Source organism: Simochromis diagramma, unplaced genomic scaffold, assembly GCF_900408965.1.
Source record: "Simochromis diagramma unplaced genomic scaffold, fSimDia1.1 OVJJ01000816.1, whole genome shotgun sequence".
NCBI classification, from domain to species: Eukaryota; Metazoa; Chordata; class Actinopteri; order Cichliformes; family Cichlidae; genus Simochromis; species Simochromis diagramma.
In genome coordinates this window covers 9,072,807-9,097,771 of record NW_024386908.1, presented here as the reverse complement: position 1 = coordinate 9,097,771, position 24,965 = coordinate 9,072,807, and the positions used below count along the sequence as shown (strand labels likewise).

Below are 24,965 nucleotides of genomic sequence, written 5' to 3'. Positions count from 1 at the left end.
ATAAAAAAGGCACCACATACCTTGATGGTTCTCAAGGGTGTCCTCCGGGATGTACATGTTTTTGCTTTCATTTACCATAAATGTAGTCCGGCGTTATCCCTATAGGTAAATGGAAGAGAGAGAGGGGAAAAAGCTGGAGAGGAAAATAACAAGAGGGGGGGAAAGCCCCCAAAAAATAAAGAAATTAAAGAAGAGGGGAGGAAAGAAGAAATAACTGTCTGACACGGACAGTTTTGGGTATTCCGTTGTTTTTGTTTATGGGGAGGGTTTCTTCCGATGGAGTGAATATTACCTAATCCCCATGATGGAGGTGAAGGCGAGAAAAAAGAGGGAGCTTTCGGCGGAACCGGCTGGGAAAACGCACCGGTGCATCCCTCGGTACATCCGGGCCCTAGGCAAGAAACATGAGACCAGCACCGCGTTCAATTCAATTCACACCTCTCTCTCTCTCTTTCTCTTTCTTCCTCCCCTCTCTCGTGTTTTTAATAAATGTATACAAAAAAGAAAGAAAGAAAGCAATTGAAAATGTTATAAAGAACGGGCGCTGTCAGTGACGGTCGCAATGGAAGTGCGCAAAAGACGCATTCGGGCGCATCTTCAACAGCGTGTCAAAATGTGAGAGAATGAAGCACGGGAGGTGGAAGTGATGGATGAAGAAAAGGAGGAGGAAGAGAAGAGGAGAAAAATTAGAAAATGAGAAGAGCGTAAATATTCCATCACGGGAAGCACGGGGTTAAATCTCCCAAAAGGTTGTCGGTTATTCCACGAATCTTTAGCAGAGTCCCCCCAAAAAACAGAAGCCAGGCCGTCCTGTCTCATCCGGAGGCGGGTTTCTCTGTCTTGATCCAGTCCATGATGGTCCGGCAGTGTGTCTGTCAGTCAGTCTGTGTGCCTGTCTGCCTGTGTCTTACTGATTGGGAGTTAGAACTCTCTCTTCTCTCTGCCTCTGCTGCCTCTGCGGCTCAGCTCTGCAGTGATACCGAGAGAGAGTGAGAAAGAGAGCGAGAGAAAGAGAGAGAGCGAGAGGTAGCCCCCCTCCCAGTGCATGTAGACGCTTTGACTGTTTCCAGATGTGTGTGTGCCTGTGTGTGTGTGCCAGAGAGAGAGAGAGAGAGGAGAGAGCGAAAGAAGGAGGGAGACTGTATATGCAATAGTGTGGAACTGGCGGCTGGTATCCAGATGAGGATGAGGATGGTGAGGAGGAAGACAAAGATGATGATGATGAAGTGTGTGGGTGGTGAAAGGAGAGGAGGGCCCACAAAATGCAAAATATTTGGGAACAGAGGGCTCGATGAAAGAAAGGTGCTGAAACCTGTGAGAGTGTGTGTTGCAGACAGGAAGAGAGGGAGAGAGCACAGGGAAGAAGAAGGGGAAAGTGTGCCTGCGTGTGTGTGAGAGAAGGGAAATAAAGCGGGATAATGATCCATGGCAGGCTTGAGCCCTACAAAGACTTTCATTTCTGCAGGAACAAACAGAGATCCGAGAAGTTATGTGTACATCTGATTTGTCCGTAGTGCCCACACATCTGGACTGTTTCAACCCCATTCTTTTCTTTGGCTAACGTTGTGTTTACACACACACCAAATATCTGGTTTTTCCAACTCTTTTATGACTCAAGCTCTGATCTTTTCATGGCTCTCTTAAGCAGGAAGAAACCGGAGGGAAGTAGATTTGTTAGATCCTCGGATGCTGTGTAAATGCAAACTCAAATCTCATAAAGTAGACGGGCTCAGGAAGGTCAATGCTCAAGGACTGACTGTGAACCTTTTTATCTAGAGGGCAATAAAATGATTTTGGGGGGGAATGTAATTATGTTTCTCTCTCGTTCTCTTTCTTTCTCTGTCTCTCTCTCGCTCTCCTTTGCTATGAGGACAGTGAAGCAGGCTTTGACATTGTGCTCCATGGCCAGAAACAAATTTGTCCTGGCCCCTGAGGCACGCAAAGCCATTTTCTGGAGACATGGGCTCACTTTCTTAGGTAACACAACAAAGAATTGAAGCTCATTTGAGAGTAAAATGTCAAACAAAGTCAACAACATCAGCTCTTAACTAAATAGCTTCTGACCAGGCTTCCATGGCACAGAGTCAGCTTCGCTTATAGCTCACAGAGGCTTTGGGATAGAGCTTCTTGCGCAAATAACATGTCAGTTCTTAAATTGAGCTGGCTTCTTAAAAGCTGTCCACAGGCAGCTTGATATAAAAAAGATAAAACAAGCTATCTCAGGCTTATAAAGAACCTTGAGTGCCTTTATTTAGCGAATAAATTCAGAAGACAAAAAACTGCATCTGAACATTTCAAATTAAAGGATGATCATTAGACATCAAATGTGCACGAAGGCCTTATAGAAACCTCCACAAACATAATACTTAGGTTCAATAATACATCAGAAAGTACTGAAGGTACTCTTGATTCTATTCATGGCACTGGCCAGCCCATGTAATTGTTTCTTGACACTGAATACAAACTTCACAATGTGCAGGCCTCATGTCATTCTCACTGCAGGCTATAATCAGGAGGTGAATCTGATGACTCAACCCAGCCTGTATTCATTTGTTCAGTGCCATAGCGCAAAATCACCACCCACCCATTCTGTAATAGAATAAAGCTTTTTGTCTACATGTGTCACTGCAGACATAGTAAAGACAGGGAGAAGAGTGATAAACGATTCTATTGATGACATCTGACAACTGAATTGTGTTTTTTAGAGGAATATATAGTGTTTTGTGAATCATATGTTATATTAATATACTGTATTTTGACGGAAATTGCAGACTGTTGAATGCCTGCGCTGGTGAATGAAATGAAATAATACCAGAATTTATTACAGAGGTTATTATAAAATAGCATCTCAGCAGTGAGTAAGAACTTTGTCTGCAGAAAATATATGCCTCAGTTGACTGCAATGTCACCATATTATTCAAAAGTTAATACTTATGTTTAAGTAGAAATTTAGAATTTTAACAATGAAGCTGGTCAAGGTGGTGTGATTGGGTGGTTGCTCCTAGCCAACAGGCCAGCAACAGGGCCTCTCTAAAGAGTCACATGATAAAGATGCGATTCTAACTACTTTCACAGCTTTTTTTATTTATTTATTTATGTCTGTTGAGAGTTAGCAGGCTAGAAAGTTGTATTTATACCAGTTTATCCTATTCCTATTATTTAAATATAACATAAATGTCAAATAAACGTTATGGAGAAAAATATCTGCCTCTGAAATTCTCAAAAAGGTAGAAATCACTACAAAACAGCAAATTCCCACTGCTGTAGATGGCTGCTTGAACATTACTGCACTGGTTGTGTCACAGATGGACTGTGAGATGCATCTTATTCTTCATTTTCACCAGCTTCTGTTTGATTATGCTGGCCAGTGAATGGAAGACGGGAGGAAGGGAATGAGTGAGAGAAGGAAGAACGGATGGAGGGCAGGTCGTGGGAACAGACAATTCTGCCCAGGGGACGCACAAACACACATACACAAATGTCCTCAGTAATGCAGCCTGCACATGGAATACCAGTTCTATTTATGACTGTTCTATATTTGTGGGCCCAGGCCCTTTGTATGTACAAATGTGTGTGCGAGTCTAAAGCCCAGTTGGTCTCTGGGAATCTCTGTACAGGCAAACATTCAAACGCTAGTATCCCATGTGGGAAACCAACAACCTGCTGGTCAGTCAAAGGGGAATCCCCTGGTGAACAGAGAAAGATGCAAAACTTTGGATGAAAGTTTTTATTTTTATTACCAATCAAAAAATGTGTACTTTTAACATTGCCCCTTAAAAACGGGGGGAGGAAAGCATCTGGTTTATTATCTCTTAATAACATTAATTTTTTTTTAACCTTAAAAAGAAAGAAAAGAAAATGGATACTGAGCTTGAGAGTCCCTTTCAGATAAACACAAACATTGGCCCCCTTTTCACTCATTTGTAGTCCATTCTTTGTACCAGACCATTTTCAGAGGAGTTGGGTTTTTTTTTTTTTTTTTGTTTAGTTTAAGTCACTTAAAGTTGACCTATGAATCATTCACGCAAAACTTAGAAAAAAGAAAAAAAAAACATGCACCAAACTCAAGAGATGATCCAGTGCTGTGTTTACACATTCAGACCCCAAAGATAACAAGGCATAAAATAACCACTCTTCTTTTTTTTTTTACCAACAAGGTGATTCCCAAGAGTTGTTAGCTAAACATTTGGTATATCCCAGTATGGTCTTTAACAAATATGTGGAAACAGGACACACAGAGGACACAACAAGTGGAAGACCTAAAAATTATTTTAAAATGTATCTGAAAGTCATGTAAAAGAAAGAAATAGGGGGGAAAAACTCTGACACAAGACATGAAAGATGAAGAGCAACTTCGGGTTCTGTATCTTGCCCAAGGATATTTTGGCATGCAGACTGGAGAGACTAGTAGTATGACCTGCTCTGCCACTAAAGTATACCTGGACAGAAAAACAAGATGAAACACAATTAACACAGTCATAGACAAGCGCCCCAGAGCCCAGACTTCAACATTACTGAAGCATTGTGGGATCACCTGGACAAAAAACAAGAAGAAAACCAGCCAAAATCTCAAGAAGAGCCTTGGATTTCCTTCAAGAAGCCCGGAGAACTATTCCTGAAGACTACTTAAAGAAGAGCTAAGAAAGCATTCCTTAGAAAGTTCAGGCTGTACTGGAGAATAAAGGTGCTCAAACACCTCCTTTAAAACTAATTTGAATTGTTCACACTGTTATTGCCTTACATACTATATTTCTATGTAAGTTTGCACATGTTTCAGTAAATCACTGCACCAATTTTCATAGAAAAATATAAATAAATGAGTGGTGATTCAAGACTTTTGCATGGTACTGTATAAACTCAAGTTTTTATATTTAAAGTCTAATGAGGACCTAGAAGAAAAATGTAATGTCTACCAGTATCTAGATGTATGGCTGAAGATAGTCCCAGATTGAACAATGTAGGAAGCCTCATTCAGTCATTGTGGTCATTATCTCACCTACAAAGATATTCCCTTAAAGTAATAAATGATACAGTCACATGACAAAGAACGTTTTCACTGGACTCTATGCAGACTTGTGAAAAACAAAGTACACTCTCATCTTGATGCATTCTCAATCATCCAGGTAAGTAAATCTCCAAAGGTTGATTCTGTTCATCTGGACGTAGCGTTTTCAGTGGGAGAACCGTTTCGACGCTCATCAAAGTGACTTCTTCAGTCTCAGCTGGCTGCAGGTTTCCCCACTGCTTTCACGGGAATCAAGAAGATAAGTAGCAGCCAGCTTATACCAAAGCATTCTCGAGTCAAATGTGAGGCCATCAGTCTGACAGCTAAATCTTGGCTGAAATCAGGTCGTGCAACAGGACGATTCCAAGTGCACCAGCAAATCTACAACAGAATGGCTGGAAAATAAAAGTATCTAGGTGTGGCAATGACCCAGCCGAAGTCCAGACTTCAGCCTGATTGAAATACTGTGGTGGGACCTTAAGACAGCTGTGCATAAACAAATGCCTGCAAACCTCAATGAAATGAAGCAACATTGTAAAGAAGAGTGAGCCAAAATTCTTCTACAATGATGTGAGAGCCTGTAAGGTCCTACAGGAAACGATTACAGGAGTTTTTGGTGCTGAAGGGGGTTCTACAAACTATTGAATAATAAGGTGTATTTATTTTTACATGAGTACTTTTAGTACTTTTAAATATGTACATATAACAGTGTTTTACATGATGTTACTATCTTTTCTTTTCAGCAAACATCAGTTTGCATTTCCTTTAATATATAAAATAATCTTTCAATGTGTCTAGTACAGTATAGCACAGTGGGCATATAGAAACACAACACCCCAGAAAACAATGCTTATCCAAATCTTGCTATTCCAACACTCTGTCCACCAGATAAATCCATGCATCATTTCTGCCTGGGAGCCAATCATGAGCATCTCATGGTGTGTCCCCACTAGTCCACCACTAAAGACATCTATTCAGTCTTGACTGATTATCGGCAGTATTGACCTGCTGATGGATAAGTCATTAGCCTCATCATTTACTAACTCACACCCTGAACAAACAGATAAATAACACTCCGACAGACGTGCATGTGCGCCTTGAAACACACACAGCACTAAATCTCTGACAAATAGGCTCATGCTAAATCACCAGGAGGTTATTTTCATCTTAATGGAGACATGCGTGTCTTGGCCTGACCTGGAAGTGTTTCATTCATATTTAAGAGAAGGATTTGTGTACAGCCTTGGCGTGGTGAACCCTTCACCTTAAAACATCTGAAGCAGATATTTGTATCCAGTGTTTCTTGGGCTGAGTGAATAGCTGGATGTTTTTCTTTTTTAATTGTTTTTCTCAAGGACACTCTGATACAGCTCTTGATTTTACATGTCAGACTTGTGCCAGGTTTAATTACTGAAGCAACTGTTAGCGTACCACTGTTACACTAATGAGAAGAAGTGCCTATATAAAGCTAAACAGTAATTTAGAGATGAAGAGCTTCTCTGTGATTTCAAGTCTAATGGACTCAGAGCATTACGTCTTGTGCAATCACTATCAGAAGGAAGAAGAAGAACGAGGCCGGGCTCATATGTTCACTTGAAGAGTTTGCTATGCCTGCTCAAGCACCCTTGAAACAGAACAGAATGTGTTGAACTGAATATAGAGAATCATTGTCAGGTGATATTGTCTGATATGGCAATTGCTGAGATGAATTTCAAGAACTTACAGTCCTGAAAGTCCTGTTCCTGTATCAGTTACTGTCCTGTCCTTGAGTATTAATTTCAGGCAGGATGTGTCTCATTTCTGAAGCCTAGAGCTGGTAGATAATGTAAACCAAAAAGAAGAAGAAACAGTTTGAAATGACCTAGGAATAAGGGGGAAAAGATTTTTGCATAACAGTGGGATAAAAAAAAATGAAATCCTTTTAATATGCCTGACAAATGTTCACTGTAACTGTCAACTTTGTAAAACTTCACTAAGTAGGCTATCTTAACTGGGTCCAATAAGACACTAAAAGGCTTTCAAGAAAAGGCTGCCTTTGCCCTTCTTCTCTCCTCTTTATCACTCCTTATTGAGCACAAATGGCTGAAAAACTCCTGATGTGACTCAGGACCAGAAAAAAAATGAGATAAATATCTCGACACTGAGATAGAGGTTATTTTCTTATGAAACTGAAATCTTTTAAGATGGATAGATGTCCGTTTTAGAATATAAGTGGTTTTGCTTTTGACTGCTTGTGTCTACTCTTCTTTTTATGTAGACAACAAGACATTAAACATATTTGCAACGTAAGCCTTCTTACAAATACGCCTGTGTGTATTCTTCCTTTGCATTTAGATCAAGTCCAGCTCTTGCAATGAAATGGGAAAGGATGGATGCCCGATTTAGCCATCCCTTTGGCGCCTCCTAGTGCATTTGAAGGGTGGTGTTAGAGAGGATATGGTGCCATCAGTAATCATCACTGAAATATACCCTACTTAACAGAAAGGTGAATGATAGAAGAGAAACGTCAGCTGCTTACTTTTAGGACACACACACAATTAATGTAGCATGAAACAAGATAGCTTTAAATAAAAAAAAATACTAATGAACTCTCAGTGTACAGCAAAATATAATTTCTTTCTGTCTCTCACACACACACACACACACACACACACACACACACTACATAACAATACCATTATTATATATAGACAATATAAATAATTTAGCAAGCCCTTTTGATATAACATTACCTCATCTGACGTCAGTATAGTCTGTACTGATGACAGAGATATAATTAAATGAATGCTACCTGCAGCTAGAGAACATAATGTACATACTGATATAATCATGGACGGTTTGTATAAGGAAATATATAGGAAATTCAGTGCAGTTGACTGCAGGACAGCTCCATCGATTTCTCGATGTTGATTGTCAAGGCTGAAATCGGCAGCTGCTGCGCAACTACTCACGTCTTCGTTGTTTACAATCTCGGTGAAATATGGCCATTTTCAAACTCACTCGTAGCAGTTAGAGCTAGGGAGCGCTTGACTTAGTTTTTTAATTATCAATTTTTAACTTGAAAAATAGAATACTGTGCAGCCATCGATTTAACTCCCTTTTCCTTTCCGTTTGTTTGGATTTTACCTCTTCTTACTGTGAGTCGGTAGCCGTTAAAGCTAGTTGACAAGCTAGCGTCTCCATAGGGAACAATGACAGCGACTTCAGCAGGTAGCAGTAGCTCTCTTGCCGCTAAAGGACTGGATATAAGTCTGGCTGCTCTGCAGCGACAAGACCCATACATCAATAACATTGTGGACCTGGCGAGCCAAGTTGCCCTGTATACTTACAACAACAGGACAAATGAGTGGGTAAGCCGGAGGGTTGGTGAATGTATCATGTGCTAACTTAGCTTTGTCACTCTGCCCGTTCGGCGCGCTTTGACAGATTGAAACTAACTCAGCTTATAGGAGTAAGAGACTATTGTTATTAACGTTATTTTCCATAAAAATAAAAATTGTTGTTGCTATGTTATGTTTTACTTCACATTATATTTGGAGAGTTCCTTGAAATGTGCTATTTTGACTATTTCGTCACCTACAAAAAGTCAAAATACTGGACTTCTTTTTGAAAGAATAGCGAGCTGGTGCACAAGTTAATATCAACAGAGATAAGGTTGAGCAATTATGACATGGAGTTGCTTTAATTAATTTTGTTGTCTTTTTTGTTTTAAGGAGAAGACAGAAGTGGAAGGTACTCTTTTTATATATACAAGGTAATGAAAATGTTAACACTGTTAATCATTGTCATTTGTGACACATTTACTAAATTACAAACTGTTAAGCTGGCATGAACGGGACGTAACAAAACTGAACTGAGTTTGATAACATACAAAACTATAATAATATATAATGTGACCTCTATAAAAGCAAAAGTTTTGTCAGTGCAGCAATGCTCAGGGAAACTGCAAGGTTACCAAGAGAAAGCCTCTTTTCTTTTAACAGAACATAGCAGCACAGCTTAGGTTTGCAAAGCTGCATCTGAATAAACCACAAGAATCCTGTCCTTTTGAGAGATGAGGCAAAAGTGGAGATGCACAGAGCTGAGAAAACCAAACTCAGCATATCAGAACAAACGCATCATACCAGCTGTCGAGCACGGTGGTGGAGGGTTGATGATTTAGGCTTGTTTTGCAGTGACAGGACCTGGATACCTTGTAGTAATTGAGCCCACCATGAGGATCAGATCTGGGGCCATCTGTTTGACATCTAATGCTTGGCTGAAATTGGGTCACGCAAGATGACAATAATCCCAAGCATAGCAGTAAATCTGCAACAGAATGACTGAAAAAGAAACTAATGAAGGTGGTGCAGTGACCCAGTCAAAGTCCAGACCTCAACTTGACTGAAAAACTGTGGTGGGAGCTTAATAGAGCTGCACATAAATGAATGCCTGGAAACCTCAATGAAAAGAAGCTCCACTGTAAAGCAGAGTGGGCCAAAATTCCTCCACAATGATTTGAGAGACTGATAAAGTGAGACGGTGAAATTATTATTACTGCTGACGGTGGTTCTGCAAGCTACGTGACATACTTAGTTTTTCCACAGGACTACATAGAATATGACACTATATTCTGCTGTCTTCAAATTTCAGGTTGGCCTCTCCTAGGCATGGTTTTACCATTATGAACCGGCTCAGCATGCAGAATCTGACAGAGCCACTCACCAAAGACCTGGACTTCCAGCTCCAGGACCCGTTCCTGCTTTACCGCAACGCACGATGTAAGGAGAAACTGACTGACTGAATACACTGCAGTGATTTAATGCCATGTGAACTGTGCTTTCTTACTGCTAGTGTTTTTTACCATCACACCAAAAGGGGAAGTAAAGTATTTTACCTAAACTTCTGAAGATTAGTCAATTCAAAGACTCTGTGTCGTTTGAAATGTTTACACTAAAAAAAGACAACTGCATCGATATCCACAAGATATCGATGTAAAAGAAGATGACATGATAAAAGTGCCCAAAGAGTCCAGCATGCACTTCATTAAAGTAGGAACTAGTAATTCCATATAAGGAACTAAGCTAAGGTACTCCAGTGAATTTTATCAGGCTGACTCCGAGACCTACATATGGCTCCCACATACACAAACACATTGTTGAGTGTGGCTCTGGGACAAGAGTCTGACAGCACTACAAAATCAGCCAGCGGAGATTAGATACGCTGCAACTGTCACTGATAATCTAAACACACATACATACACTCAGAAGTCGCTGGCACACACAGACCTCCCTCCCTGCCTCGGTCTCCCTCCATCAGGCTTAGTAAATGGCAGGTGGAATGCTGTGTTTAGATACCACTGAATTCCTTGTGCCTGCTTTGATCCTCTTACTGTAGTGCTTCATTTTTCTTACTGACACAAAGCCATTATTAAACATCCTGAAGGCTCAGAGAAATGATGCGTCTGGCATAAACTTTGCTCAGTGACCTCATTACACCTTTTGCACCAGCCTTAAATGCACTCGGGGTGCATTAAAGATGATCTGTGATAGCGCTGGCCTGTGGTCAGAGCATCAGTAATGGAGAATGAATCTAAAGTGAGCCAACAGGCTTATCCATGGAAGGAGCAAACTTTAACAGCATATAAAACTAGTAATCAAAACACAGTTAATGATGGTTTCCTCTGATAAAATGCAATTATGGGGAGGAGTTATGACTCAAAGAGTCGGTGGTTACATGGCAAACCTAATGGTCTACCCTAATGACTCTATTTGATTACGATGATTGAATAAAGATGATAAAACATCAGAAAAGGAGCTATGCAAAACAATAGTAGCAGAAACAAACAATGGTATTAAAACAACCAGACAAACTGCACCTCAGATGTTGTGAAAAACATCTCAAGTTCAGCATGACTAAGCCAACATTCACTGAGCGGTTCCAGGATGATGGTGTTTGTGTGGTGTCCTTCCAGAAAACTGCATAAACAGGGCCAAAATTTATATTGCTGTAAATGGTTCTTCATTGTCTGAATCATAAGCTGCTGGTAATGCTGCCAGTCCTAATGCGCCGTGACCTCTGTGTGGACGGGGCCGTGGAATCTTATCATTAGATAAACATGTTGCTCTCAGCGCTGCTGTAACTTCCTGGAATGACCGTTGGCACAAAGTGGCAACCAATGCTAAAAATAAAGCACGGAGATATACCAAAGAACAAGGCAATATTTAGGGAGGAGATATTTGCCCAAAGCAAGGCATTATTTATCCAGGCACATATCTTAGTCTACATGATTAAAAGGAAGACTATTTAAAGTCCTGTCTAGCATCTGCACTTGTAATGTTCAGTTGCCCCGTTATTCACATACAGCTGTTCAGCTGATTTTTGTGAATTTTGGCTGTTGCTGATGAGCAATATAGAGCTAAAACTTGTATGATCTAATTTTTATGATTTTGACAAATTTTCGAATCTTTCTTGCAGCTTTGGTTAGAACTCATTATCAGTCCAGCAGTATATTGTATTGTTTTCTCTTGCACTATACTATCTGTACCCTGGTAACAAAAATCTGCCTTTTTATTATCATGCATAAGCATGTCAAATGAACTCACAAATTTGACTTACCAGAGTCGCGCTTTAATGACTTTTTGTGGCAGTGGTTAACAAATGAATGAGGATTAGGTGATGAGAAGTTAACAGACTTCTGTTTCAACACAGTGGGTAGAAAAACATCAGTGAGGTAATAAGATGAATCGATGTGCGGTTAAAATGATATGATAATGACAGTTGACACACCCTGACTTCTGTGCTTTTTACTCTTCAGTTGCACAGATGCTTTCATGCAACGTGGACTTCTAGTGTATTACAAATCGATGTACTGTGATAGCATAGCATAGCATCTTTATTTATAACGCACTTTACATCCAACAATGTTGACCAAAGTGCTACAAATATAAAACAGGTAAAAGGTCGTGAGCATCATCCTAATCAGTCATTTCCACCCCTAATATCAGCACTTAGATTTAACACTGATATGGGTCGGATCGTCTGGTATGTAATCCACTGGTATGTCTGGTATGTCATATATCTAAGAAGTACATCAATGGCTATATGGAGATTCTTACCTCCAGGTGGGATGTATCGATATCCCAGGTCTCTCTCTGTCACCAGCAATCCTCTAAATCTGACTTCGGGTTCCTCCTGCAGCCTCTCATGTTTAGGTTTCCTCTCAAACAGGCCCCTCAGCATGATCTCTCAGTGTTCTCACAGTCCGATGATGATATTACCCTTTTCTGTCTCTCCACAACGTAAAAGTTGCTCAGAACTGATATTAAAAAGCAGTGCCAGTAATTACTTATCTGGCCAATAGATGCCAAACGCGATGCTCCGCTTCCTTTTTCTTCTTTAGGACCACAGATCTACTGATGGCGCTGTGTAAATATCAGGTTGTACACATACAGGTTTCCCAGTAGTTCTTTATTATGAGGGTTTCAGATGCAGGAGAGCAATTTGAACATCCTTGCAGTTAAGTCTCAAGAGGAAGGTGTAACAGAAGTGGTATACGAGACTTTACTAGCTGTGAATGTCAATATTTACTCCTCCTCCAGTTTTCCCTGAAATGTCCTCTCATGCAACAGCATCAGTTTGCTTTACTTCAGGAGCACGTAATTCCTGAAAAACCTCCAGGAAACTAAACGCTGGCGAAAAGGATGTTATTACTCTTCCTCATGACTGATACTATGAACTTCCTTCACAAAGGTGATCTCATACTGCAGTGAAAGTGTACCAAATTTATCTTGGTCATTACTTCTGCTTGTAAATTTGTCTGAATTTATGACTCTACTAAAGGTAAACAGTCTCACAGTAACAGAGTAACTGAAATGTCAACTTTAAGCGTTGTTTCTCAAACATAAAACACAAGACTTTTTTTCTTTTTTTTTTTTAAAGTGTCCCGTTGAAGAGTTTCTAAAGGCTGGTGCTTTCTGATGGGCTGCTATATCGTAGGCGCAGAGGGTTTCAAAGGACCACACAGGTTCAGTTGTGAATCACTTACAGGCTTTGCTGGGTTTCCAATATATTTTGTTCAAACCGTAACAGACAGGCTGTGTCTGTGGTGGTTTTTGAAGCTGTCACTCTTCCTGATATCAGTCTCAAGCTTAAGTTGTAGTCCTGCTGAAGTTGTCGTCCCACGTGGGCGTTCAGTGGAGTTCCCGGTCGAGTTGGTTTGGTACTTTGCTCGAGGCATACATTTCAAAAACCCCTCTGTCTTTCTCTTTCAATTTCCAGTGTCGAGTGGAGCTCTCTCTTTCTCCCTCTCGAATTTGTAACCTTATGGCCACAACCACTTTTCGGCTCTCTCGCTCACTCTCTCTCTGTATCGCTCTATCGCCCTCACTCTTTTTTTCTCTTTCCTATCTTGTTGATATAGTTTCTACAGGTCCTGCTGGTGTGGAAGTCTTCTATTTTAAAAGCACATGCACATCTTTTATCTTATCTTCTTCTCCCTTTCTTTGAGACTGAGAGAGAGCAACATGCTGGCCAAATGGAGTGTCTAATGTCTGAAATGTCACAGGTTCTTTTTAGTATTCACTGACATGTTTCTATTTTGATGTGCTTAACGATCTCCCCTGTAACACACTTCACTTCTTTCCATTCATCTTGCTCATTTTTCCTCCATTTTCCAGCTGTCAGACTTTCACCGTGTCTCTCTCCGTCTCTGTCGAATAGTCTCATCCCCTGTGAGCACACTGAGCACTAAGTGGCTCTGGCTCCACCAGTCAGCCTCCCACTGCAGTTACTTATTTGGTCCCGGGCTTATTTTCCCAGGCTCAACTGAACTCTCTGTGTACGTATGTGTCTCAGCCTCTCCCTCTCTGTCTGTTCCCCTCATCCACTTTGACCTCGATGCCTTACCCAGCCCCATTTGTAGCCAAGTGGGTGTGTATTTTTGTTCATGTCTGTGTGTGTGGGAATGTGTCTTGTATTCAATTGGATTACATAAAAACTTAGTCATGGTATAGACCCCACTGATTGCTCTCTTTTTTTACCTCACTTTAAAATCTTTGCGTTACTTAAGTTTTTCTCTGTACTTAATTTACTCTCATATCTTTTACTCTTTGCCTCTTTTCTTTTTGGGGATTGGGATCTTCCCCGGACATCAACAAACAGCAGCAAAGTTGTTTCTGTCTTGGGCAGAGTAGCACCATGAGTATTGCTAGAGCCCTCCACTCACATGTCTTCTCATTTGATAAACTTGTCATGCAGGTTGAACATCCAAGTTGATAAAGGAAAAAGTTCAACGACTTCAGGATCTGGGCTTCTTTAGAACATCACGGGAAATTTATTTTTTCCATGCAAAATTCTAAGCCCTTCCTTAGTGGCTGCAATTAAGTGGTTATGCAACAACGATTAATCTTTCGAAAGAAAGCACAAATGCAAACAGTAAAATTAATCACTTTGTAAAGTAGTTCATCCCATCTACAAAACTGGGCAAGTGTCTTTTTCCTCCCTTGCTGACCGTGTTTACGTAGATCAGGGCACTCCTGGGGCCCATGTTTCATTGTATAATTGCATCGCTGGCTTCTGTTCCCATTGGCTTGGCTGGGAAATGACTCATTTTAAACCCTGGGGTTATACCCACCAGGGCTAATAATAAACAGTTTATCTATCTGTTAGGTCTGCACTGATGTCATTGCAGCAAAATTGTGCTACAGCATGGCTACACATTCATTCAATTGTCTGGGAAACTCATTTTGTTGTCTGCTGACCTGGACTGAGCAGACAGTTTTAGTATTACACCAAGCTAACTAGATTTTCAACAGGGTCATTACTGCAAATAATTTGCTGGATTTTTGTTAATGTAATGTGCTCAAAAGTTCAATTCTGTCTTCTTCCCCAGTGGCAATCCATGGGATTTGGTTCTATGATAAGGAGGACTGTCAGCGCATCGCCCAGAGGATGAAGATGTAAGTAACTGTAATTGGATGATCTTCAAAACAAGATTTGGTTTGCTTAAAAATGACTAATGAGTTATGGACCAGGTGCCAAAGCTTGATAGAAGACTTTTTTTATTCATGTGTGCAGTCTGACCCAGCAGGAGCAGGTCCTGGCTCAGTCCCAGGGTGGTTGGTTATCTCCAGGAGAAGTAAGAGTAGGGGGAGGGGGAAAAGGTGAAGCAAAGGGAGTGGACATCATCCAGATGTTAACCAAAGCCCGCACAGAGTATGATAAGGTATGTGCACACTGTAGGATTTTGAAGAGAATAAAACAATTAGAACAACACAGATTAAAATGCTGGGAATAGCTAAGCCCTAACATCTCTTTGCATTTACATTTGTTCATTTAGACCTATAGGATGCAGGGAGTATTTTCTAGGATCCTCAGTTAATCACTTATAGTAATCTACTTTTTTTGGCAATTTTTGTGAAATAGTTTTTATGTATTTATTTACTTATTTTGTTAATTGTCTGTCCTTTGTCTATTCTCTCTGTGCACCTGTCTTAGGAAAAGTCAACCTCAGAGCCAAAGGAGATTGGTGGCAGCAGTGTTCTTTATGGAAACCCCCACCTGATTAAACCAATACCCGTTAAACCAAACACTCAGGTAGAACACCCAGTTTAACCCTGTTAAAATCACATTTTTCATGTACAAAAGAGAGTTTGTAATGGTTTTCTTCCATTGTTGTGTATAAAACTCTGCTAGTGTTGTTTCTGTTTGTGCCTCTAACTCATCTTTCTTATTCTACTGTGCTTCTCTCATCCAGGACAATGAAGGTGCTGAGCCCAAGTCTCTTTCTTTGGCTACTCTGTTTGGCTCTCAGCAACGTTCAACTAAACCTGACTCTGACCCTTTTGCAAATGCTCCAGCACTGGGATCATCAGCGGGAAAAGTATCTCGCCCGCCTGTAGCTCGCACACTCACCTACGATGATACAGTGAACTCTGGCAGAAATGTGGCCTCTGATGGAGGAATCAAGGCTGTGGAAGATGGAGCAAATGTTGTTTCTGGCTTGTTGCAGAGTCCCTCAAGCGCTCACCAGCAGCAGCACTGCCCGGCCATCGCAAAGCTCATGCAGGGACAGAGAGGTGTCGGGACTGTGGGAGGGGTGCTTCAGACCGTGTCCGAGTCCCCCGAGAACCGGCTGTGTGACAACGGGGTGCCGCTGGAGCATCACCACCACCACCATCATCTTTACCACCATCAGCAACAACACCACCATCACCAGCATCAGCTTCATCCTGATCCAATCAGGAGACTTTTCCAAACCCAACCACCTCCTCTACCCACCACCTCTTTCTCCTCTGCGGCCCCTAATTGTTGCTCCAACCCTTCCTCTCTACAGCAGAACCCTCATCTCTCCCCCCAGCCTGTAATGGTGAATTCTGTGTCACGCTCTCACCTTCAAGCACAACAAAGCCAGCAGCTGTTTATCAGCTTGTCCAATTCTCAACCTGAAATTCAGCAAAACAGCCAGACGGCTCCAGCTGCACAGGGTACAGGTGGGAAAATCTTTTGTGTTAAGTGTTCACAAACAAACAAGCTAACGAATACATACATTTTTATAATTACAATGCTAATAAACTATGGAAAGAATAACTTTTCTATAGTTTTAATGGGATTCTCCTTGCTTTACCAGGTTTGTTGCCATCTCAGGTGACCAGTAATCAAGTCATTCAACCTTCACAAGGTATAGTATTCAAGTTTTTTATTGTTTGCAGTCGCTAACTAGCAGGGTTTTAGTGTTGTGCACAAACTTAAGCCGATCGTTACTGAAGCTCTAACCAGTTTTTCCAATAATTTGAAACTACATATAAACAGTAGTTAAATTAAGAAACTGCAGAGGAACTATTTTTTTCCCAGTTACAAGACACATTATCTGTAGTAAGTTCCATTGCAGTGTTTCCCACAGGACTGGAGCTCATACATGTACATGCATGCACAATGCACGGAAATCCACACTTTTGGAAATGATTTACCGTAGAGTGCACTCACCAACCACTTCATTAGGTGCACCTGTTTAGCTGCTCATTAAAAGTAATTCTTGTTTTTGGTACCTTCGTGCTTTCTCGTCAGGATTGTCTCACGTGCCAGGTATGGTGTCACCTCATGAGCTCCTCCAAAAGCTCCAGTTGGTCCAGCAGGAGCAGAGCCTGGCCTCTAGTGAGCCACCTCGGATCTGTCCAGGACTGGCTCCTCGATTCCTGGGGCCAGCCCAAAACCAGGGTGCATGTGTGATTTTAGGCACAATCCCAAACCCAACTGCAGCCACTGCAGGTCAGAAAGCTGCGCTGCAGTTACAGGTAAAGCCCAGTGTAAACAGTTAGTAGTTGATTTTATCAATTATATAAACAGAGCAAATGGCAAATGCTAGTTAAATTGGTGACTTGATAGCTGCAACAGTACAGTGCTCCCTGTCTGTGCAGGTGATCTCGCCTCAGAGGATACCAGCCACTGTTGCCCCAAATCTGCTCCTTTCCCCGAGTATGTTCACTCAGACAAAGCCTAGCAGTGGGTTGTCTGCAGTTGGTCAGGAGAGCTCCCACACACCCTCAACTGTGCCCAGACCCCCTCTGCAGGAGGAGGTCAGAATCCTTTCCAGAAGTCAGCTTCAAGCCACACTGCTGCATCTGATACAGGTGATTATTCCTTAAAGTTTGTGGTCTATTATGGCTTCACAACGGGGCTCGCTGTCCAGTTGTTGTGCTCACGTTGTAGCCAAATCAGTGCAGTTGTTTTGTTTGCAAAGAGAAAAACAGAGAATAAGCAAAAACAAACACACACTTGAGGATTTTGTATGAAGTTGCCTGCTTGTGTATTTCAGACCGACAGCTCATTCCTGGACTCAATCTATGAAGCCTATGCCAGCCGCTTTGCTAAGGACTCCAGCAACAAGTATTGATGCAGCTTCACACCCTCGTTCTACACACGCACCCTTCCTGGAGGCTACTTCTTACACCTCATATGGATGCACCACTTCCTATTCCAAATCACACACACACGTACTTAAACACACACTCTGTACCTCCTCTGCACTCTATCGTTAGGAAGCCTGACTCTGTTTGCTCCAAGCCAAGTCTCTTGTTGCACAATGCTATCACAAGTAACATCATGTTCAAAAAAAATTTGGTTTAGTCTGTTGAATACAGATTTTACCCTTGACCTCACCCTTTGAGTCTTTAGCAAAAACAAAACATGCTGCAAACCTTCCAGTTTTCCAGGATGTTTCTGATACTCTTTCTTTTCCAGTAAGTGTAGCAATATTTCCTTTCAGTCAGTTGTCTCACACCAGCCAGCCTTTAACAAACAAGTCTTCCTAGTCTAGAGCTAAAATACATCTTCAGATATTATTTTAATCTCTTATTATTTTACTTGGGCATAACAGGTTTGTGTATTTTACCACCAGCAGGTTTTTAAATCTGTTATTACATTGTCGTGATGACTTTTATTCCTATCCTTTTTAACAGACACGAGCAGTGATAAGTGTCTACATTGTAATTTTAGTTAACTAACTGTTGTCAGCTGGTGCATATTGAAGTGGACGAGCAAGCCTGCGGCATAACTTTAACCGGCAATTGCTGAAATTGTGAAGGAAAGAAAAGGGTTTTTTTATTTGCAGCACTTTCTGAATATTATAATGTGTTTGAAGGAAAGGGAAAGGAAGGAAAACGTCAATGTCAGTCCAGCTTAAAAAGACAAGAAAATTACAGGAACCTGACAACCTGCACTACCTCACAGAGAACTAGTTTGGAGGTATACCTGTGTTTTAAATCAAGTGGCATAAAGGTGATTGGTTTACGTCGCATAGTAAGGAATTTGTGTTCGCTTTATGTAAAGAGATTTCAGAAAATTAAATATCACCTAAGCTGATAAACGGTTCTAAACAAATGAAGCCTAGAGTGGTCTATTAATATGATTTAATAATCTGAAGCTTAGAAAATTTGGTTAATTAAATCATCAACAGCAACATTGTTAATTGTTCAGGTTTGTTGTAGACCCCATTGGAGATTGAACATAAAATTTAAAAGGTTTTATTGCATTTGCACAATACTGTTAAACTACTTTTGCCACGTAAAGTGATATTTCTCATTCAGTTGTTCCTCATTCAGCACTTAAATTGCCTACATTTTTTCAGAGTCAGGGTTTTTAGTTGGTGATTAACGTGCGTGTTAAACTCATAGCCAGCCTGGACAGTAGCTACCAGGCAGAAACATCAGCAGCAGCAAAAGCAGAGAATATCATTCAGGAAAAAAAAGAGGAAGATTTTATTCCCTATTTTTTTACTCAAGAAGAAAATTGTACAAATAACCAGCATGTATTTAAAGGTATATCAGAATGTAAAGTTTAAGATTTTACAGCATATTGTCAGATGCTGTTTTAATTCAAAAGTCATCTGTACTGTTTCTGTAACCAGAATATTAAAATGTTTCTATGGGCTTTTTTTTTCTTTTTGGCCGGGATGTTTTCCCATTACATAAACTGGAATATATTTTTATTGGCTATTAAATGTTTAAAAAAAAAAACTGTGTCTGTTGTTGTTTTTTCGTTGTCCTCATATATTTGTTGGGCATAACCTGAAGTAATTTCAGTAAATTTACGCTCAGCAGCCACTACATTAGGTGCTCTAGTGTAACTGCTTAGTAATGTAAATATCTAAATAGCCAATCACAAGGTGGGAACTGAATGCATATAGCCATTTGGACATGGTCAAAAAGACTTTTTGAAGTTTAAATTGACCATGAGAATGAGGAAGAAAAGTTATTTAAGGTACATTTATTACAACCAAGCAGGATCCAACTTTGATGGCAGCTCAGCTCACTTTTCTATTTCATTACAAAAAAAGATGAGGGCAGATTAAAGTTGCCACCTTTACAGCCTACACTACAAATTCAAATATAAACAACTATCTGACTGCACCATGAACCAATGTGTATAATAATTATAACCTCACAATACCCTGTTAGCAAATTTGTTTTATGTGAGATCATGCTTTAAACATAACCTCATCTCAAACTTTGTTCTAAATATGAGTTCGCTGTACTCAAATGGGCTCCACAGTCACCAGATCTCAGTCCAATAGAGCACCTTTGTGATATGTTAAGGCACATCTGAAGGCAAAGGGCGCAAGCTTTGTACAAGCAAGGTGTACCTAGTGAAGTGTATGGAACAGACCAACCTCGATCATACAGCGTGAGTTTTTCTAGTAATAAATTGCTCCCTGTTTTTGACGGTTAACTAAAGACACAGTAAAATACAGTTTCAATAAGGTTTCTGGCATCAGCGTAATTGTAACTGGAACGCTGGAACATTTGGTCGCACTTTCAGGGCTTATGTATAAATCACGTCCACATCAGCACAGGAAGTACCCGCTTAATGGATGTTGTGTTTGTGAAACTGCTCTTGCCTTCAAATGGCAATTTGATCATTTCATTATACATAAACTCAGTGTCTCAAACACTCAAGACAAAAACCTGTGCAGGTTTCACAATGCCATAAGCCGTGTACATAGATGAGATGTAGATTTCTTGTATAGAAATGCAAATGTAAACAAAATCAGCCTGCAGATTTGGATCATGTGATATGGCTAAAATCACCAGAACTGGCACCGAGTCTGCTTTCACAAGTGCTATTTACTGTCAGGAACGTCAAACATCACTTTTTACACAGGCTCATTGCGCTCTCCCTCCCAGTAGATTAGTGTGGGAAAACTAGGCTTCCTCTCCTCTCCCTTCCTGCTTCCTCTCCTCAGCCAGCCTTGTCATGGATTCTACTTACCATTAACTTCAGTAGCGGCGTAGCGGATTCATTTATCCAAAGCAGAGTTAAACTTTGATTCAAATAAAAGAGTTAATGGTGATCTTTGTGAATGTCAGGGTGGATGGATAATATTTTTAAGACTTTTTATGAGTACATTTTTATTAAGGGATGATGCCCATACATGCACACATATTCTTTTTTCTAAGACTCGGAGGTTCCAGACCATTGCTTTAGCTGATGGAGCTAAATGTAAGGGCTGACTATTAGCCCTGGCCTAGAGTAATCAATGACTTCTGGTGTGTGTGTGTGTGTGTGTGTGTGTGTGCCCTTGCCCAGAGAGGCGGAGTCTCTGATTTGTATAGGGACTCCAGATCACTTTTGTCAGTGCTGTATTCTCAAAAGGAAGATATTGTGCAGTGGTCTACTTTAAATTTCAAGAAAATATTTGTGTAATTCTTCTCACTTTCCTAGTCTGTCTTTCACTCTTCAAACACAGGCTGGGACAATAAGCCAACTCTGCAGGAGCACAGGTGAGTAATACTTTCTTTGGTGATATCTGCTCTAGTACCGTAGTGTTAGTAGAAGTGTGTTTAGCATGTAAATCATAAAGTAAGGATGGCAAGCTACATTTAAAATTAAGATTAGAAAAAAAAGGAATTTTGGATAGAAAAGTGCATTTTATAAGACCTTCAGATTCCTTTATTGTCACCTGCACAGATAAAAACAAGAATATGACATTTAAAACTGAGCCAAGAGCTAACTCGATTAGTTAACTAAAGAAGAACAAATGGTAGGTTCTCCAATAATAAAAGTCTCACTTAAATAATAAATATACACATATTCTCTCTAAATCCCTGCATGTCCGAACTGTGTGAGCATGCAGTTAAATACAGTTAGTTGGCCTCTGCACACCACCACAGTGGACTTTAAATCAAAAAGCAAGATATGACTGAAGTGCAGACTTCCAGATTTACTTCAAGGGATTTATCAAAAGTATTGCATAAGCTGTTTAGGAATTTCAGATGTTTTTAAGCCCCTCCCCCATTTTCAGATACTCAAAAGAAATTGGACAACATAACATATAAAGGATATTTTTAATATTGGAATGAAAAAAGTGAAGTGTCATCTGATCAGTTTTGCAGCATTTGTCTGAGCCTGAGCACAGAGTACAGCCCTGTATCCCTCAGAATTCATCTCGCTACTTCTATCAGAAGTCACATCATCAATAAACACTGGCATCATTCAAAGCATACCACTTCCACTAAAAATGATACTTTTCGGATTATGAGCTATTTCTCTTCTTTTTCATAATCTTCTCTCCCCATTATTCTGGTACAAGTGAATTGTGGATTCATCTGTCCAATTTCCTGAGCATGCTCACTTATGGGTTTTCTGGCAAAGACTAATTTAGCCTTCCTGTTCTCGAGTGTAACCAGTGATTTGCACCCTGTTGCAAACCACTCTGTTTCTATTCATGAAGCCATCTCTCGATTGTAGACTCCGATTGTAGACTGATGATACACCCACCTCCTCAAAAGTGTGTTCTCGACTAGGTTAGCTGTTGTCCGATCATCCCCTTTAGTTTCAGAGCTTAGACTTCATCCCTAGCATCTGTGATCTGGGTCAGCTTGGGAGTAGGAGTCCCACAGCTGTTGTGCACTACTGGTGTGCGTGCGTGGTTGTACATGGTACTTACATGCTTGCCTGATTGCCTCTGTGTGATGGTGCATGTCGCTATCTAAACTGTTTGTTATCAATTTGATCCCTTCCTGCGTCCACCGCAGCCATAATGCTTTATGTGCACTGCCAAATTGTTTTATAGCATTTTCATAATAGCAGGAGCAGATGTTTTACTGTCGCTCTCTCTCGGTGGGTGTGTACAGTATAATATGCAAAGACATGAGAGTTTAATATCTGTGTATCGTAGCAGTATTTATCTCAAGCTATATGTTGGTGCATGTATGTAGTTAAATAAAGCTTAATGATACATTATGTTTTATTAGAAATACTGATTCATACTGAAAGACATAGCATCCTGAGTGGACTTCTATGAAAAGTTGTAATACCACAAGTGCAGAAGGGTGCTGTGTTTATGACCTGCCCGAATTATATACGCATACATGCACTGGCCTCTTTGTTACTATGATTGCTACTACTGCGCTGGATCCCTTTAGCTTTCAGAACTGCCCTATTCTTCAAAGAATAAATTCAAAAAGGTGTTGGAAACATTCCTCAGAGACTTGAGTTCTTATTGACATGATAAATTCAACTTCTCCCATTCCACCACAACCAAAAGATGCTCGAATGGATTGAGATCTGGTGGCTGTGGAGGAAATTTGAGTACAGTGAATTCATTATCATGTCAAGGAAATCAGTTTAAATACTTTAAGCTTTGCAACGTGGTGCGTTATCCTGCTGGAAGCAACAATCAGAAGATGGACACACTGTGGTCATAAATCAGCAGCAATACTCAGGTAGGCTGTGGTGTTTAAATGATGCTCATTTGGTACTAAAAAGCTCAAAATGTGCCAGGAAACTATCCCCAGCACTATTACACCAGCAGCAGCGGCATTAACCTTTATTACAAGGCAAGATGGATCCATGCTTTCTTGTTGTTTATAGCCCTACCATACAAATGTCACAGCTGAAATCCAAGACTTATCAGACCAGGCAACAGTTTTCTAATGTTCTGGTTTCCAGCTTTGGTGATCCCATGCAAACTGTAGCCTCAGTTTCCTGTTTTTAGCTGACAGGAGTGGCCCGCTGCTGCTGTAGACCATCTTCTTCAAGATTTGATGTGTCGCACATTCACAGATGCAATTCTGCATACAGCAAAGACCGATTATTTGAGTTACTGTTGCCTTCCTGTCAGCTCTAAGTAGACTGTCCGTTTTTTTAAATACTCACTAACAACCATGTCACATTCAAAGTCACTTAAATCACCTTTATTCATTCTGATGCTCAGTTTGGACTTCAGCAGACCATCTTGACCATGTCTACATGCCTAAATTCACTGAGTTGCTGCCATGTGATTGACTTATTAGATATTTGCATTAAAGAACAGTTAAGTGTAGTCTGTAGCTGGCATGTTGTTGGTATGCATGTTGTTCCCCTGTTGTCTTTCTTTAAATTAATGTCCCTCTTGCATGAGTGTCCAAACACAAAGATAAGTGGTTGGTAGACTACCATATTTTTTTTATTATAGGTAATGGCATTGGATACTCTATACATAAAACATGTGATGACAAACTGAAACAAATTGTTATCAGTTTTATAGATCATACTCCATAGGCTTGTTTATAAATATGGGTAATGTGGCCAATCAAATTTTTACTGAGGCAGTAGTGTGTGCCGACAATAGACCTTTTTAAACTGCAGCAACTTAACAGGCCATTCAAGGGTGGCTGACAATGTACAGTGTGGGCCATTTATATGGATACACTGTAATAAAATGGGAATGGTTGGTGATATTAAAGTTCTGTTTGTGGCACATTAGTATATGTGAGGGGGCAAACTCCTCAAGACGGGTGGTGACCATGGTGGCCATTTAGAAGTCGGCCATCTTGGATACAACTTTTGTCCTAGCTTCATTCAGCAAGAGCCCACAGCGTAGCACTCGCCGCATGTCACTGGAGAGTGGCATTAGTCGAACATCCCTTCGGCGGATATTAGCTACTCACAAATGGCACCCTTACAAACTCCAGCTACTGCAGCATCTCAACGAGGATGACCCAGATCGGCGCACAGAATTTGCAGAATGGGCAAAACAAAAATTGGAACAGGACCCTCAGTTCACGCAGAAGATTTTGTTCAGTGACGAGGCAAACTTTTATGTGAATGGTGAAGTTAACAAACAAAACCACCGCTATTGGTCTGACACTAACCCACAATGGATGGATCCCTCCAAGACTGTTGGAACAATGGTTGGTGTGGTATATGGGGTACAACGATAGTGGGTCCATTCTTCATCAATGGAAACCTCAAGGCCACTGGATATTTGAAATTGCTACATGATGATGTGTTTCCCTCTTTATGCACTGAAGCTGGCACGTTCCCTGAGTTTTTCCAGCAAGATGGTGCACCACCACATTATGCGTGCCAGGTCCGAGCATTCCTAGATGAACAGTTTGAAAGTGGATTGGTCGTCGTGGGCCAGTTGAATGGCCCCCAAGGTCTCCCGATCTGACCCCCTTAGACTTTTATCTTTGGGGTCATCTGAAGGCAATTGTCTATG

At 40.7% G+C, this 24,965-nt stretch overlaps 3 protein-coding genes across 10 annotated transcripts in view; 2 read left to right on the top strand and 1 right to left on the bottom strand.

Annotated features, from left to right (window-relative positions):
• cacna1c (calcium channel, voltage-dependent, L type, alpha 1C subunit) overlaps positions 1-13,742 on the bottom strand; it is a 218,103-nt gene extending 204,361 nt beyond the window's left edge. For 6 of the 7 annotated variants that reach the window (XM_040035289.1, XM_040035292.1, XM_040035295.1 and 3 more), the window contains exon 1: positions 12,103-13,741. In XM_040035289.1, the coding sequence (XP_039891223.1) occupies positions 12,103-12,226 (124 nt within the window). In that variant the 5' untranslated portion in view covers positions 12,227-13,741. Of the gene's footprint in view, positions 1-12,102 lie in introns of all 7 variants that reach the window. The other variant, XM_040035288.1, reaches the window with a different exon arrangement.
• dcp1b (decapping mRNA 1B) lies at positions 7,947-19,220 on the top strand. Of its 2 annotated transcripts, XM_040035304.1 has the most exons (12): positions 7,947-8,355; positions 8,719-8,759; positions 9,638-9,765; positions 14,877-14,943; positions 15,062-15,209; positions 15,482-15,580; positions 15,741-15,866; positions 15,996-16,476; positions 16,614-16,664; positions 17,051-17,277; positions 17,401-17,613; positions 17,799-19,220. In XM_040035304.1, exons 1-12 carry the CDS (start codon positions 8,197-8,199, stop codon positions 17,874-17,876), a joined length of 1,818 nt encoding a protein of 605 aa, XP_039891238.1. In that variant the 5' UTR covers positions 7,947-8,196; the 3' UTR covers positions 17,877-19,220. The 2 variants fall into 2 exon arrangements, with proteins under 2 accessions (XP_039891238.1, XP_039891237.1); XM_040035303.1 differs by having other exon boundaries at positions 15,741-16,476.
• A 1,580-nt stretch (positions 19,221-20,800) lies between these two features.
• cacna2d4a (calcium channel, voltage-dependent, alpha 2/delta subunit 4a) overlaps positions 20,801-24,965 on the top strand; it is a 105,086-nt gene continuing 100,921 nt past the window's right edge. The window contains exon 1 of the mRNA XM_040035297.1: positions 20,801-21,261. The gene's annotated coding sequence lies outside the window, so the exon portion shown is untranslated. The remainder of the gene's footprint in view (positions 21,262-24,965) is intronic.

Bases quoted from the DNA above. Each gene is read 5' to 3' on its own strand.
- dcp1b (XM_040035303.1), top strand. From the start codon at position 8,197: ATGACAGCGACTTCAGCAGGTAGCAGTAGCTCTCTTGCCGCTAAAGGA. The intron at 8,760-9,637 runs GTAATGAAAATG...TTCAAATTTCAG, and splicing joins ACTCTTTTTATATATACAAG to GTTGGCCTCTCCTAGGCATG. The intron at 16,477-16,613 runs GTGGGAAAATCT...TTGCTTTACCAG, and splicing joins TCCAGCTGCACAGGGTACAG to GTTTGTTGCCATCTCAGGTG.